Below are 13,804 nucleotides of genomic sequence, written 5' to 3' on the forward strand. Positions count from 1 at the left end.
AAGGATCGGGCGATACATCCGCTTGAAGTCCGAGATACATTGTTCATCTATCGCTGCGAGACTGCCTTCATTAGACACGCGCCCATCTGGAATCTCGCACAGTGCCTAGACTTCTGTTCTGGCATCACAAACTACGCTCGGACGCGCATTGTCGCTCGACATCCGGAAACGTGAGCGTAAACCACGTCATCCACGAATGTTCTCAAAGTGCACGGTGTCCTTTCGAGACCCCCCCCTTTAGGCCACTGCAGCCCGTACTTGCATCCCATTGCGCCGCACAGGTACCTTTCAACCAACACGAAAGATTCTGACGCCAAACTGGGATGCGCCGCACAGGTACCTTTCAACCAACACGAAAGATTCTGACGCCAAACTGGGATGCGCCGCACAGGTACCTTTCAACCAACACGAAAGACTCTGACGCCAAACTTGCACGCTTAAGCAGCCAACTGCTCATACGCTGCCCAGGGAATCCGGACCTGCTGGCTCGCTGTATACTCAAGCCATGTCTAGCTCTCGCGGCACGCCGTCTACGTCGAATACAGGTGATGGCGACCTAGGCTTGTTCGCGATGGAGTCCCGCTCACCGTCCGCCTCTTTCGACAATCAATATGAAACGTGCGGTCGAGCCTCTGACCTCAGCGCCGTCCCCACCTACCCGAGTCCTACGCCAGCAGCTTTCTCATCCATCCCAACCGATTCATTGACTCCTCGTCAAACAGTACGAAGAAAGCCCATTTCAAGTCAGGCAATACCCGAAGCAGTTTCCGATGAATGCGTGCGAATGCAGAGCAATAACAACACCAACATGCCCGCATCCGACCCTGCGTCCAGCCTCACTCCATCTGCCACTTCATCTCGATTTGGCGCACTTTCCTTGCAAGACGAACTCTTGCAAGATTGCACCTCTGAAGGCAGCGTCCTTTCATCGACCTCTCCTCGGGCCACCTCGGACCGTGAGAGTCAGCACCTTGCGAACAATAGCATCTCTTCTTCCAGCTCCATCTACAACTCGGCCGCGGAGAGCCCAGCGTCCGAGTCTGCCAGGAGAGGTCTACCTGCCACCTCAGCCACATTATTGGCAGCAGTAGCAGCACTAGCAGAGTCATCGCAGCCACCACTGCCCGCTTCGAACCCACCACCAGCATCGGTATCTCAGCAAAGCATCGCCTCCAACTCCACCATCATTCAAGCACGATTGCCAACCTCGCGCTCACTCACCTCGACTCTCTCTGCCAACCAACAGGCTATGAGCGTAGAGCAGGAGCTCGATGCAGACTTAGACACCAACTCTACCACTTCTCTCGTTGGGCATGACTCGGAGCGAGCGCGCAACAGTTCTGTGGCAGCACGCACTTCTCGACGTAGTCGAAGATCTGGTGTGCCAGCGTTGCAAAATCGCCTCCCTGTGGGTGAGCGTGGACCATTGGCACCGCCGCGCAACGCTTCTTTCCGTGACGCATCGAAGCGACAGTCCGTCGGCACAGGGCATGGGGATCTCGGTGTGGATGCATACGGTACTTCTGGTGTTGGTCCTTCTTCTCCATCAATGACAAGCTTTCTCGATCTTGACTCGCCAAGAACTTCAGAGTCCAGCCATACAGGTCGAAACCCCATTCCCAGTAGAAGAACTTCATCCCACGCTCCGTCTCCGAGAACCGCCACATTCCAATTCGACCCAGCAAGTTCCGCTACCAGCACTCAGAAGAGCAGCACCGCGCCCGCGTCTGCTTCAGCTGCGCACCCGTTCAGCAGGAAAGCATCATCCAGACCAACTTCGAGCAGCAAAAAAGCAGCGCTCGCTCCCATTCCACTGACATCGACAAAAGCAGGATCATCTCAAGGTACAGCATCGACAGCACCAACCAGTACCCCACTCAACCTCGACCGAGAAGCAATGCAGCGTTGGGTCCTATCCGTCGGCTGTGTCAACTTCGACCTCGAGCTCGGTCCCGATCTTGAGTTCCTATACCCTCCTCTTGGTATCAGTAGGGAAGAGCGGGACAACATTGCATTCTCCTCTTTCCCGGACACGTCGATCTTTGATGATGGTTCGTTAGTATTCTCCTGGCGTGTGCGTGAGGTGCCGTTAGGCTCGTCTGGGTCGGAACCTCCGACTATCAAGAGTCTGAACGATGCAGCGCTGCAACAGTCGACAACACCAAATTCTTTGGATGAAGAGACGCCACGACCATCGATGAACAAGGCTGCATTGCAGAATGCGTTTGCAAAGGCACACGGGCAGAAGGCAGGCAAGAGAGGTAGTGGAGCGGACAGTCTTTCTGTGCAGACATCGCCAAGTTCGCCGTCAACTTCAGGTTTCAGGGACTCTTCGGCGTCGTCTACGACCAGCTCGCAAGGGTTGTCGAGGCAAGCATCAGATGCGAACTTGCAGAATGCATTCGCGATGGGAACAATGCCCCCGACTACGTCATTCCATGAGAGGTTGACGCAGAAGCTCTTTTCAAGCTCAGGATCTTGTTCGATGGCACGCCATTTCTCACATGACCGACACAGCAGCACGCACTCCATGAGCTCAGCTGCTTCTGCGGACGACGAAGGCGAAGCTGCCACCGCCACCAGAAACTCTTCTGCTGCCCAACCCGGCAGTGCGATCACCTCCAACGCCTCACCGGCAGGTAGCTCCATCCTCCAACCCACCAGCAGCTCTACATCCACCGTGCCCACCACAACCTCCACCGGCATCCTCGCCCCTAAACGCACCGGAGCAACCAACAGCACCAGCAGCAGCTACATCTACGGTTACGTCTTCTTCCGTCAAAAACGCGACCCCACCAATCGTCGTGGTTATTTCCAGAAATCTGTTGTCATTCTCTCCCATCTCCCCCTCGTCGGGCTCTTCAGCGAAGTAGTCGCCCGATTAGGCCCGCTATACTTCGAGCATGGGATGTCGATGTTCGAAGCGTTCGCAAACGATGTTATGGCCTGGCCTCCCCCTCAACCGGGTACAATTCTGACGCTGCCATTGTTAGGATCGATCATGACGGCAGCGATACCATTTGGGCAGCAACCGCAGAACTCGCCGAATGCGGAATTGGCGCCGATGTTGACTTCGCTCTTGACCTCATCGACTGGGTCTGGTAACGGTGGGTTTAGGAATGCAGCTGCTACAATGACTATTCGGGCTCGGAGTAGGCAGGCTTCGGCGGGAGGTGGCAATGGGAATAGAGAGTTGCCCGAGCCACTGATTGGACCGGAGGGGCCGCTGTTGGCGTCTATTCCGGCGACGTCGTTGTTCGAGACTTTCAAAGAGGCGTTAGGGGATCTGTGGTTATTGTGGGAATGCGTACTTCTCGCTGAACCGGTTCTGGTTATTGCACCAGAACCAAAGATTGCTAGTGAAACGGTGTGGCACATGCTCGACCTAATCCGACCAATTCCCTACGCTGGAGACTTTAGACCTTACTTCCATATCCACGATTACGATTTCCGCACGCTAGTGACCAAGAACAAACCTCAGGCGGGGACATTGATCGCAGCTACCAACCCATTCTTTGCCACCGCTTGCAGTCATTGGCCTCATATGCTGAGGGTCGGGAAGGCGGCAGTGAAGCTAATACAGATCAAACATAGTTCCGGTGGCAATGGCGGAAGTGGTATTGGTGGGGGGAAAAAATTTGGTGGAGGAACACTTATCGGAGGTGGAATTGGTGGAGGTCACGGCGCAGGCGGTGGTGGACCGGACCATATCCCTGGGTTCACTACTAAACGCAAACGTAGGATTAGCAAAGATAGACAGCTTCTGAAACGTCTGCAGGACCTCGCTAGCTCAGCCGCTAAAGCCGGAGGCGATGATGTAGCAGTACAAGCAGCGGTATCAGCAGCAAACGTTACTATGAGGAGATACTTTGCTGATCTTACGGAGAGATTCCTCTCGCCTCTCAACCGATACGTTGCCTCTTTGGTACCTGCGAGCTTTGATTTGAGCTCGCCTTCGGAGGTGCCGAAAATTCGACCTTTTAACACGGTCGATTTCCTAGCATCTCTCAAAGCTCACGGCACTCCTTTGGCTATTCGCTCACGATCGCTTCCTACCGGTGCGAGTGTCAGACAAGGCTTATACCTAGACTTCCTTAAATGTCCCAACTTCTCCCTCTGGTTGCATTCGAGGGTCGCAGCAGCAGAGGAGGAGCAAAGAAGACGATACATCGCTTCGTTGATGCAGGGCGATGTCACAGCCTTTGGACACAGCAGAGGCGAGATAGAGACGATAGATCTCTATGGCAGATTGGTGGAAGAGATCAGATTGGTGGATGTTCAGTTAACTGCTCCCACCGAGCCTGGCCCGGGAAGCAGGTGGAGGACTGACAAGCCGACCCCAATTTCGAGTGGGAATGTGAAGGGAAAGCAGGGAAGCGAGGCAGGATCGGGTAGGAACACCCCCACATGTCTCTTGACCTCAGCAGGCAACGCTACAACGACGGAGAAAAGACTGTTGAATCAGAAGAAAAAGTTGATGATGCAGTTGGATAAACTTTGTCAGACTTTACCTGATGATCTTAGGTCTAGTTTGAGGAGGCCCAACTAGAGAAGGGGAAGGAGAGGATCCTTCCCGAAAGAACACCTTGCTTGCTGTATATCACTATCATACCCTCTAGCAATCTCATTCATACACACACAACGGTCTTGGAGCACACACTTTCGTCTGTTGGGGGAGGGAGAATGGATTGATTGCGAATGATGGCTTTAAGAGCCGTGAACATGTGCGCATGTGAGTGGCGAGAAGTGTGGTGATGAGGCAGCGGAGGGCTGCAATGGTGATGGGAGGGGTGTGATGCGAGATTTGGAGTGTATTGAGGTGGTGCGCCACCACAGAATCGCAGCGTGAATGATGTTCGCGTGTGCGCATCTTGCGGCCCTTGGAGGCGTGGTATTGAGGGATCGATGCATTGAGCATCGTTTGCAACGGGTATTGGTGTATGAACTGCCCTTCTCGCCTCGGCAGTCTGTTGGGCCTATATCGTCTCTCTCTCTGACTAAGTAACTTTAGCCCGTTTCTTTGCCTTTTCTTCTATCAGAGTCCACGCGACAGCTTTTTCTTCGTTTGTTGTACGGTAGCAGTATGTAGCTTGTACATCCGTCTAAAGCTTACATCCCTCCCCACCCACCCTGCTACTTTGCGCTCTTCTGCGCATGCCTTTGTATCCTGGGGGTGTCCCTTCTATGCTCCATTTTGAGCTTCCTTTAGGTTCCTAACCTCCTAGCCTTCTAAACATTTCTACCTTCCGCGCGTCTATGCGTCCGATACTCCGAACGCCTCATATATTGTTTCTTTCCTTCTCTTACCGATGCGTCGTTCCCTCTATGTAATTATCCGCTCTTTTTATGTCTAGTCGTGCAACTCAGTAAAGGTAGTAACCAACGAAGCTCGCGTGCGCGACCTCAAGAAGAGGGTGTCGTCGTCATCAACATCATCGCTGTCATCAATGAGTTCGTGGACTTTGTCACCAGCGACAGGAGCTACGTTTGTCGGTTCCCAAGTGGCTCGAAGGCGTTTGATCTGGGTGGCGTTGCTAATGCTGCTAACGACTGAACCGGCACGCGCGGAGCGATCCCTCCCGACGGTGCTGCCGGCGCGAGTAGAGGGTGTGCGTTGACGCTGGGTGGTCTCACCGTCAATGACGACGGGTGAGGACGGGAAGGAGCCAGGTGCGAGGGGCAGGCGGGGGGTGTTGGCATGTGGACACTGTCAACAACGGATCGAGGTGAAGTGGAGGCTGGAGTACCAGCTCGACTGCACGAGAGATTGCTGAGCCATCCGCTCACACCTGCCTGTGCAGCGGCAGGGGTGCCAGCGTGTGCGACGCCTCGGATTGATCCTACCTGACTACCTGAGTGCTTGTGTCGAATAAGCATGGGACGGAGGAGGTCGTTGACCTTGATACTGTAGGCCTGTGTGGTATATCGGCTCGCATCAAGCCGATTATCACGATAAGGTATAGGCATATCGAATGCCCGACGCCGAGGAGACAGGAGCCTGGGCCCTACCCCTGCATACTCCAGCCTCGTTGATTGGATAGCATGCTCCGGTCTTGTCCACATGGTGGACGTACAAACACACAAGGTATAGCCATCTCGCTTTTCAGAAGGCGCATGGTGTCTTTCTTGAGGCTTTGCGAGATGCGCGCGTTATACATCGCCTCGTTGTTATTGGCGAGTCTGGCCTCAAACTGCTTTTTTGCCTGCTCGAACTCCTGTGCAAACTCCTCGCGCATCGCGAGCAGGCGCTTGCATAGTAAATTGCCCTGCATCTTGTCGTTCTGAACCAGGTTCAGTAGGTAGTCGAGAAGCTGGTGCAGTCGCTGATCTGATGAAGTGTACGCAGAGTACAACAACCCCGATGGTGTCGGAGAACGGCTGCGCAACGAGTGACCGCCAAATATATTCGAGCCTGAGCGAATCATTGCTCCAAGTGCAGAAGCAGTCTCGGCATCTGTGTTGCGCTCCACACTGGCAAGGACCTCAACCAGAGGCATCTCTGACATCGAGCGGTCAGTCCTGCTTTCTCGTCGAACTCCAGTCTCCGCAAATGTGCCGTTCTGCTCTTCAGCGCGGGACAAAGAGAAGAATTGCACATTGTCGTCGGTAGGAACCGGCGCTGCGGTGGCGTTGTCCTGAGTTGGTCGCTCGTTCTCCTTGTCCTCGTCGATCGCTACAGGAGCTTGTGCTGTGCCCTGAGCCTGAATGTCTGAGTCCGGAGCACCCACCTGAAGCTGCGCAGAGGCCTGATCGTCCCCACGCGTGCTAGGAGCTTGCGTGCTGGCATTGGTGGGCTTGCTGGAGGCAGCTTGTACATCTGTCATCTCGATATCATTGTCAACCCTGTCGACACCAACAGTTGTTTGTCCAATGGAGAGTGCTTGAGCAGCTGCTACTGCAGCCGGGTCGCTGGGCACTTCAACCTCAGTAGAGTGGATAGACTCTTGAGGAGGGAAGCTAGAGCCAACGGACAGGACAAGAGGCTGCATTGCATCACCCGCTTGACCATGCGCATCACCTTCCGTCACCTGTCTAGGGCAGCTAACGCCAATAACCTGAGTCTGACCGCCCGATTGTTCCGTCTGAGCGTCTCGCTCAACCAACACCGCACCTGTCCCATCTATTCTTACGCCCTCACCAACTGTGCGACAAGCTTTAGCCTCCTTCTCTCCCTTCTTGGAGCCCTCGTCTTCCGAATCAGTCTGATTGCTAGCATCGACATAGTGATTCTCCTCCATTGGGGGGGGGTGACATCATCCAGAAGAGTTGTGATGACCTTGACGAGGGTGCCTGGATTCTCGTGGTTCACTACGTCCGTTTCGCTCTTGCAAGGAGATCAGGTTCGAGTCCCTGTGATTTGGGTAGGGGCCGTCTCTCCTACTGTTCGCAGCTCGGTGAACAGCGAGTTCTCCGGAGCAACGGGTGAGGCACGGCTGTGCTCAGACTGAGGGCGAGATCTTGTGAAGGAGGAGGCGACTTTGGTGATTGTATTCCAGGCACGGTGGGTCAGGGGAGGAGATCGGAGAGGCGGAGTGTCTTTGGAAGTTGTGCTGGAAGCGGACGAGACGTTCACAATTTCTTCAGCCGAGTTGGTTTGATCCTGCCCTGGAGCGACCGTCGGAGCTGGGGAGCTTGCGTTAAAGTTACGACGAATAATGTGGTCGCGTTGAGCGGCAGTCCCCTGGTTGAGAGTCACGAATGTGTTCTGAGAGCAGGGAGGAGCATCGCTACTGGAGTTAGGCAGCGGGGGCTGAGCATTGAAGCTCGAAGCTTGGCCTGGGATGTTGTAAAGACGAGTCTTGTCGATGAAAGCCTGAATAAATTGGTTTAGGCGGAGTTCGTCGTCGCCTCCAGCAATGATCTGACGAGGGTTGGATGCGGCATCAAGCACAGGGCTGAAGATGGGAACACCAGTAGATTGAAACACGAAGCTGTGGGACCTGACATTCTTGAAGATAGCCGTGAGTGTCTGCTGTATGGATGGCCTCCTCACCATGACAGATATGTCGCTAGGTGGAAACTCGTAGATGAGACCGGAATCGACCCACTCAAACTGCTTACCCGAGGGCATCATGGTGGGACGGCTTTCGAAGAGAATTCCCGCATTCTGTCCAGGAGAGCCCTCGCGCAATGCCCGAACAACGATCTGATCGTCTTGTGGCGAGTCCTGACCCCAAGTGCCTTCTAGCAGACTTCGGCTGCGCCAAACATGTACCATGAAACGACGACTCTCGCATGTATGCTCGGCCGTCATTACAACGTTCTGTCCCTGTGGACCCGACTGGTATGAGGGGAGCCGGCGCTTCAGCTCACTGAGGAAGAAGGCCCCCACGACTGTGTGATTACCTGGACGGTGTTGGAGGGCTGCATGACGATAGTTGTTAAAGATGTGCGAGACATTTGGAGAGTCGAGTTCACCCTCGAAGACGAAGTGTAGGTCAATATTGATTTCGTCAAAGATCATGATGAAGAGAAGTAGATGCTTTGTTTTGCGATTTGATTTGACCTGAACGAGTCTAGAAAGCGTGCCGGATGTTGGAGGTCGACTTGAACTCGTATCGGCGACGACATGCCGATGTCCCGATACAGGGGTCGAGGGGACGGACCTCCTCATCGATGCACCCCCGGATCGACATAGGGGTCGAGGAGCTCGGGGCTCCTCGACCAGCGTGTCTCACTTAGTTCCGGCATACATAAATAGTCGCACTCGTCTGTGTAGATAGTCATGTTAACACACCCCTCTTCTCAGTTGTCTAAGAACCTAAAACCAGCTCGTCCGAACCATAAGCTACACGAAGCGACAACATACTCAACACCGGACAGTAGTCGTAAGGGACCACTGGAAATCGGAGATATGTGGGTGTCGCGTGGATCAGGAGCTGTGGATGCTGGCTGTCATAAAGATGAGAATTCGAGGCTGGAGTGATGAGCTGGAAGGGGAACGGTGTCAAAGGAGGAGGAGCGGTTTTCAAGGTGGAGCGGGGGTCGTGTTCGTGCTATGTCGCTTGAGTACTGGATTGCTGGTATAGTATGAAGGCTCGAGTGGTGTCGGGCAGGAGAGTTTTGTGTGGTTGTGGTGTTATGAGGAGTTGGTGTGTGGGGTTGGGTTGGGGGGTGTTGGAGGGGACAGGGGGCCTGGTATATATGCTTTTCGTAGCAACATCTTTCCGCAAGGTTCGGTTTATCTCTTCGCTGTACGGCCTGCTGGACTCCACGATCTTCCGCAGCTTTTGCGAACTCTTCTCATCTTCCACGTCAAGAGCTGCGGAAAGAGTGCGGAAGCAAGCTTGCCGCAGTCACACTGAGACAGGCAGCTAGCTATACAGTGTGATCACAGACAGTGGGGCTGAAATTCAGGTTCCGCACTCATGTTGTTCCGCAACCCAAGCCTGTCAAGCCTCAACTCCTGCTGGAAAAAGCAGGCTATGCGTGTTGACACACACTGAACTTCCGTCAGGATGCGGAGTTAAGCAGCTACTTTCACATCAGCTCAAGCTTCTTATCATGCTTTCATATCGCTCCTTTTTGACACGGGATGGAAGCCTGCAACATTTTTGTCCGCAACCTTCAACACACGCCTTCTCTTTCCGCTCCTTCTGTCCAACAAGACAAGGCTGCTCTTCCTTCCAGACAGCCCTACACGCGGTACGCTAAAGATATGATAAAATCGTTGTCTACCTGTTATGTAATGTTTAGATTGATGCTGATGGTAGCAACTAATGTACATGTGTGATGCGGAAAGAGATTAGGTGGCGCGGAAGCGAGTGTTCGTTGATGCGAAACTTGAGGTGGACGACTGTCCAAGAAAGCAAGTGTGGCTTGAGAGAGGCCAGGCGTGTGGTGTAGCGGTGCTCGTGTGATTGTAGCAAGAGGGTCCGCCACGGAAAGGCGGTGCCGAGCTTGTGGAAGAAGATACGTCGATGAGCAACACATAATCTCCTCGAAAATTCCAAGAGGCTGGACAAGCGTGGACCTCAAATTTATGTCTCCTGCTGCGGTCTACGCAGGCCTTCATAGCGGGTATCGCCCCCTTCACTGCCTTCCTAGAGGATGACAAAGCATGTCGGGTGTCTAAGATATGCCCTCCTATAGCCCGCTCAGGTCACCACACTGAACCAAAGCTCTGACTAAAATCAAAGGCTTGGACCCAACAACCTCCTCAACGTCCTGTTGATCCTTCCTCTTGGGCTCAGCACGGTACCGCCAAGGTTGTTGAGCCTATCCCTTGCCATACCCGAGTTCAAATGCGCCTTCCCCGCCATACCACGCTTGAAAGTAAGCTGGTATGCCTTTCCGCTACCTCCACCCAACGGCGTCCATCTCTTCTTTGTACCCGAGTGTGACTTTGGCTTGCCGCCGCTCCCATGCTGTGCGAGGTGTTTTGTCCGTGGGCTCTTCTGTGCGATATTGGATGATGAGAAGGATCGTGCTGCGCTGAATGTGCTTGTGAGAAGTGTGGAGGGTGAGCGGACAGAGCCAAATGCGGGCTTGGCGAAGCTCGATAGGAGCTTTGATGTTGTGCCGAACATCTTTGAATATGTGTGCGAAAACGGATGCGGAAAGATCAGCGTTGTCGATGCCAAAGTCTGCCGAATGAAATGCGTGATCAGGACTTATCGAGTCGCTGTCAAAGAGGTGGTGATGGTTGAGATGGAGATAAGAAGATTGAGGAGCTGTCAACATGATCCCAACTTTTCTTCCGAAGCATCCTGCTCACGTGATTCAGCCAAAAATGTGTCGGTCTAACAAATTTAGCATGCGCGCACCTCCACTCTTTACCCACACCGAAACCAACACCAACGTTTTCGTCTTTCTGTGTTCCGCTCATCATCCCAGCCTTTGGCTGATCCAGCATGACTCCTTCACTGAGAACGATGAGCGAAGCATCAACAAGGAATGTGGCTGCAGCGTCACAGCCACGGACACTACAAAACGAACAACACGCAGAAGCAGGACTCTCCAAAACCATTCATCCAAAAAAGCCGGAGAAAGACTCGATCAGCGACCAGTGCTTAGCCGTATGGAGGGACAACTCATTTTTGCCAACTTCAGCCCTACCTCGAAGCAAAGTGCGTGGAACAGATAAAGTGGTGACCCAAGAGATGGATATCTATAACTTGCTCGACATCGATGATCTTGAGCTTCTCCGAGACCTCCCACTGCTAGGACCACCACCGCAAGAACCTGGAGGAGGCACATGGTTTGAGCCACGTCCATATTGGGGAACGTCGTACGAAAGTGGCGAATTCCTCTCTAAGGGCTTAAACGAGCACGGTACGGTCCCCATCAATCCCACAGTCCAAGCAAACGTCGAGCGATACCACAAGCTCAAATCCGAAGGAGTCCATTTCAACCAAGTGCTGATGCAGAATCGATCTTTCAAGAACCCACATGTATACTCTCAACTCGTCAATCATCTCGGTATCGATGAAACATCGTCAAACCTCCCATCGCTAGATACAGGCAGGTACAATGGTGAATGGAGGAGTATGTTCCCTTTCCGCGAGGAAGAATTGATCGAAGGGGATCCTGTTGCGATATCAAAACGACAGGAGAAAGAGCATTTGGACGAGAAGCTAGCTCAGCTGCAGGCGAACAAAGACAAGATGAGAAGTATAAACTTTACTCGTGGGTCTTCAGGCAATAACACCATTACATCACGACGAGCTCGGAACGGAGCAGAGGCGGAATGGGATGAACCAGTACGACCGAGGCGGGCGGCCAACACTGGACAGAGCAGACCGCATGCAAGTCAGTCGAATGGGGCAGGCTCCAGTTCAGCAGCACGCCCTACGTTGATTCTCAATAACGTGCACGCTAGCGCGTCCAATCCCAGAATCCCGCCAAGCACACGGCGTCCCTAGCGTGTATCTTAGCCGAGACCCTATACTGTAATCACATGATACCCTTCGCTTTCTCAATGATAATTGCACACACACAGCAGACCTTGAATCCGGACTTGCGTCTATGAGTGGGATTCCTTAAGCTAGCTGAGTACAGTCTTCGGCGATCAACTAAGAAGCAGCAGGAAGAGGCACAGGTGGAACAGCCGAGTTCTTCCATCCCGACCGCAAACCAGCCATAGCCGCAATCGTACCGAAAAGGCCAACCCACCCTTCCCCAATCAACCCCTTTGCACAAGACCAGTGAATCGTCAATGGCAAATACCCAAGGTTGACCCACAACTCATTGAGAATGGCTGATTTCCTATCATCCAACTCGTCCCACATTCTGCGAGTGATGACTTGCTCCTGTGTAGTTGTAGTCGAGCCCGGCTTTTCTGACTGAAGTGTGAGTTGCCCGTTGGAGTTGAGTTGAATCTTGTTGGGGGTGGGATGACCACGCGATCGCTCTAACGCCTTAGCTCTCAGTCTGAGCAATCTGTTGTCCTCCACGAGATGCAGCAGCTGGAGCGCGACGTAAAGAGCCCAGAAACGCGATCCCCACAACCAGAACGCGTTCTGAATCGCCGCCGAGACAGGCAAAATCCCGTGACTGCCCAGATACGCAACCGCTTCCATAGGGCAGTAAGCCAACATGGACCATCCTTGAATTCGCTCGATGTTGTGCAGCATTCGTGTGGGAGGAGGAGACCTTTCGAGACCTATCATCCACTTGATGATGGGCAAAATACCCCAGATACGGTAGAGCACTCTGGCGTCGCTGATGAGCGAGCTCAGCTTTTGGATCCTTTGCGCTGCTGAGGATGATTTGGTAGAGCGAATGCCGAGCATGCGCAGCCGCAAAGCGTACTGGAGGTTGAGGAGGATGATCACGAGTTTGGAGGAGTACTGGGTAAGCATGAGCGCTTTATCTGTTCCAGACCATGTTGAGAGGTAGCGAATCATGTGATCGAGACGTGGGGATGGCTCGATGTTGGAGAAGCAGCCGAGAACCTTGTCGGTTGGGTTGGGCATGCGAGATGGCCGCCTTAGCCCAGCAGCTGCTGTTGTGGGTTTCGACATCGTGGCGTCTGGGATCTGTGTTGAAGTAAGCTTGAAAGGGTGGGTCGCGAGGTTGCGTTTCGAGTCCGAGGCAATGCTAGGTTCCGATGGTGCGATGCTTCGGTGCGTGTCGCCTAGTAGCAGAAGAACACGAGTGCTTGTGTAGGCAGTATGCTACTTGGCAATAGGCCGTTATGAGGAAGCTCAAAGAGATGGGTGCTAATGTTGCGGAGATGGTAGGGTCAAGAGGTGAAAGTAGGAAGAGGCGCCGGTGTTGTGAAATCCAGCACGGTGCACTTTTCTGAATTTACTTTCCATTGAATGGATCCAAGCTCTCCGGTAAAAGTGCAAGCCGTTGGTCCGTTTGAAGCTTGAAAGCCAGTGTGTGTTTCTCCCTTAACCGATTCAACCGGCAGGAAGACGCGACCCTCTCCCCCAAAAGAAGCATCTCAAAAATAGCCTCTTTTCAACGACGGCTTTGAATCGGGCTCCTTCAAACACACGATTCATTTCAAGCAACACGCAGGCATGATAGGAAAGCAGTGCGGAGAAGCGCTTGCGTTGTAGCGTGAAAAATTCCAGATTTGAATTTGTTGCATTGCTCGATGGCTGCTTGTCAATTCAGAGATCGCACTCTTGAACAGCAGGTTCCTATATCGTGCTCATTACTATAGCACGCGATCTACGCTGCTGCAGTCTGAGTCGACGGCTGGGTCTGATGAAGCTCTGGGATTGCAAAACGAATCAAAAATACACGATGCGATGTCTTGAGAAGATGAAGTATCGACATACAGCGATTAAAGGGGCAGAATGTAAGTACATAGTCGAATGGGTGTGGAGTAGTCGAAACAAGAGCACGC

The 13,804-nt window shown here is 53.2% G+C and overlaps 5 protein-coding genes across 5 annotated transcripts; 2 read left to right on the forward strand and 3 right to left on the reverse strand.

The window, feature by feature from the left end:
- Nucleotides 1-505: 505 nt before the first annotated feature.
- On the forward strand, nt 506-4,549 carry UHO2_01337 (uncharacterized protein; the record flags this gene model as incomplete). The annotated part of the gene is made up of 1 exon (XM_041553804.1): nt 506-4,549. One exon carries the CDS (start codon nt 506-508, stop codon nt 4,547-4,549), a length of 4,044 nt encoding a protein of 1,347 aa, XP_041409738.1.
- An 801-nt stretch (nt 4,550-5,350) lies between these two features.
- On the reverse strand, nt 5,351-8,464 carry UHO2_01338 (uncharacterized protein; the record flags this gene model as incomplete). Its single annotated transcript, XM_041553805.1, has 4 exons — nt 5,351-5,707; nt 5,788-5,913; nt 6,075-7,232; nt 7,382-8,464. 4 exons carry the CDS (start codon nt 8,462-8,464, stop codon nt 5,351-5,353), a joined length of 2,724 nt encoding a protein of 907 aa, XP_041409739.1.
- Nucleotides 8,465-10,133: 1,669 nt separating this feature from the next.
- On the reverse strand, nt 10,134-10,529 carry UHO2_01339 (uncharacterized protein; the record flags this gene model as incomplete). Its single annotated transcript, XM_041553806.1, has 1 exon — nt 10,134-10,529. One exon carries the CDS (start codon nt 10,527-10,529, stop codon nt 10,134-10,136), a length of 396 nt encoding a protein of 131 aa, XP_041409740.1.
- A 345-nt stretch (nt 10,530-10,874) lies between these two features.
- On the forward strand, nt 10,875-11,864 carry UHO2_01340 (uncharacterized protein; the record flags this gene model as incomplete). The annotated part of the gene is made up of 1 exon (XM_041553807.1): nt 10,875-11,864. The coding sequence occupies one exon, from the start codon at nt 10,875-10,877 to the stop codon at nt 11,862-11,864; it is 990 nt and encodes a 329-aa protein (XP_041409741.1).
- A 150-nt stretch (nt 11,865-12,014) lies between these two features.
- Nucleotides 12,015-12,965, reverse strand: UHO2_01341 (uncharacterized protein; the record flags this gene model as incomplete). Its single annotated transcript, XM_041553808.1, has 1 exon — nt 12,015-12,965. The coding sequence occupies one exon, from the start codon at nt 12,963-12,965 to the stop codon at nt 12,015-12,017; it is 951 nt and encodes a 316-aa protein (XP_041409742.1).
- Between the last annotated feature and the right edge of the window lie 839 nt (nt 12,966-13,804).

The sequence above is a fragment of the Ustilago hordei genome (genome assembly GCF_900519145.1).
Source record: "Ustilago hordei strain Uho2 genome assembly, contig: UHO2_contig_02, whole genome shotgun sequence".
NCBI classification, from domain to species: Eukaryota; Fungi; Basidiomycota; class Ustilaginomycetes; order Ustilaginales; family Ustilaginaceae; genus Ustilago; species Ustilago hordei.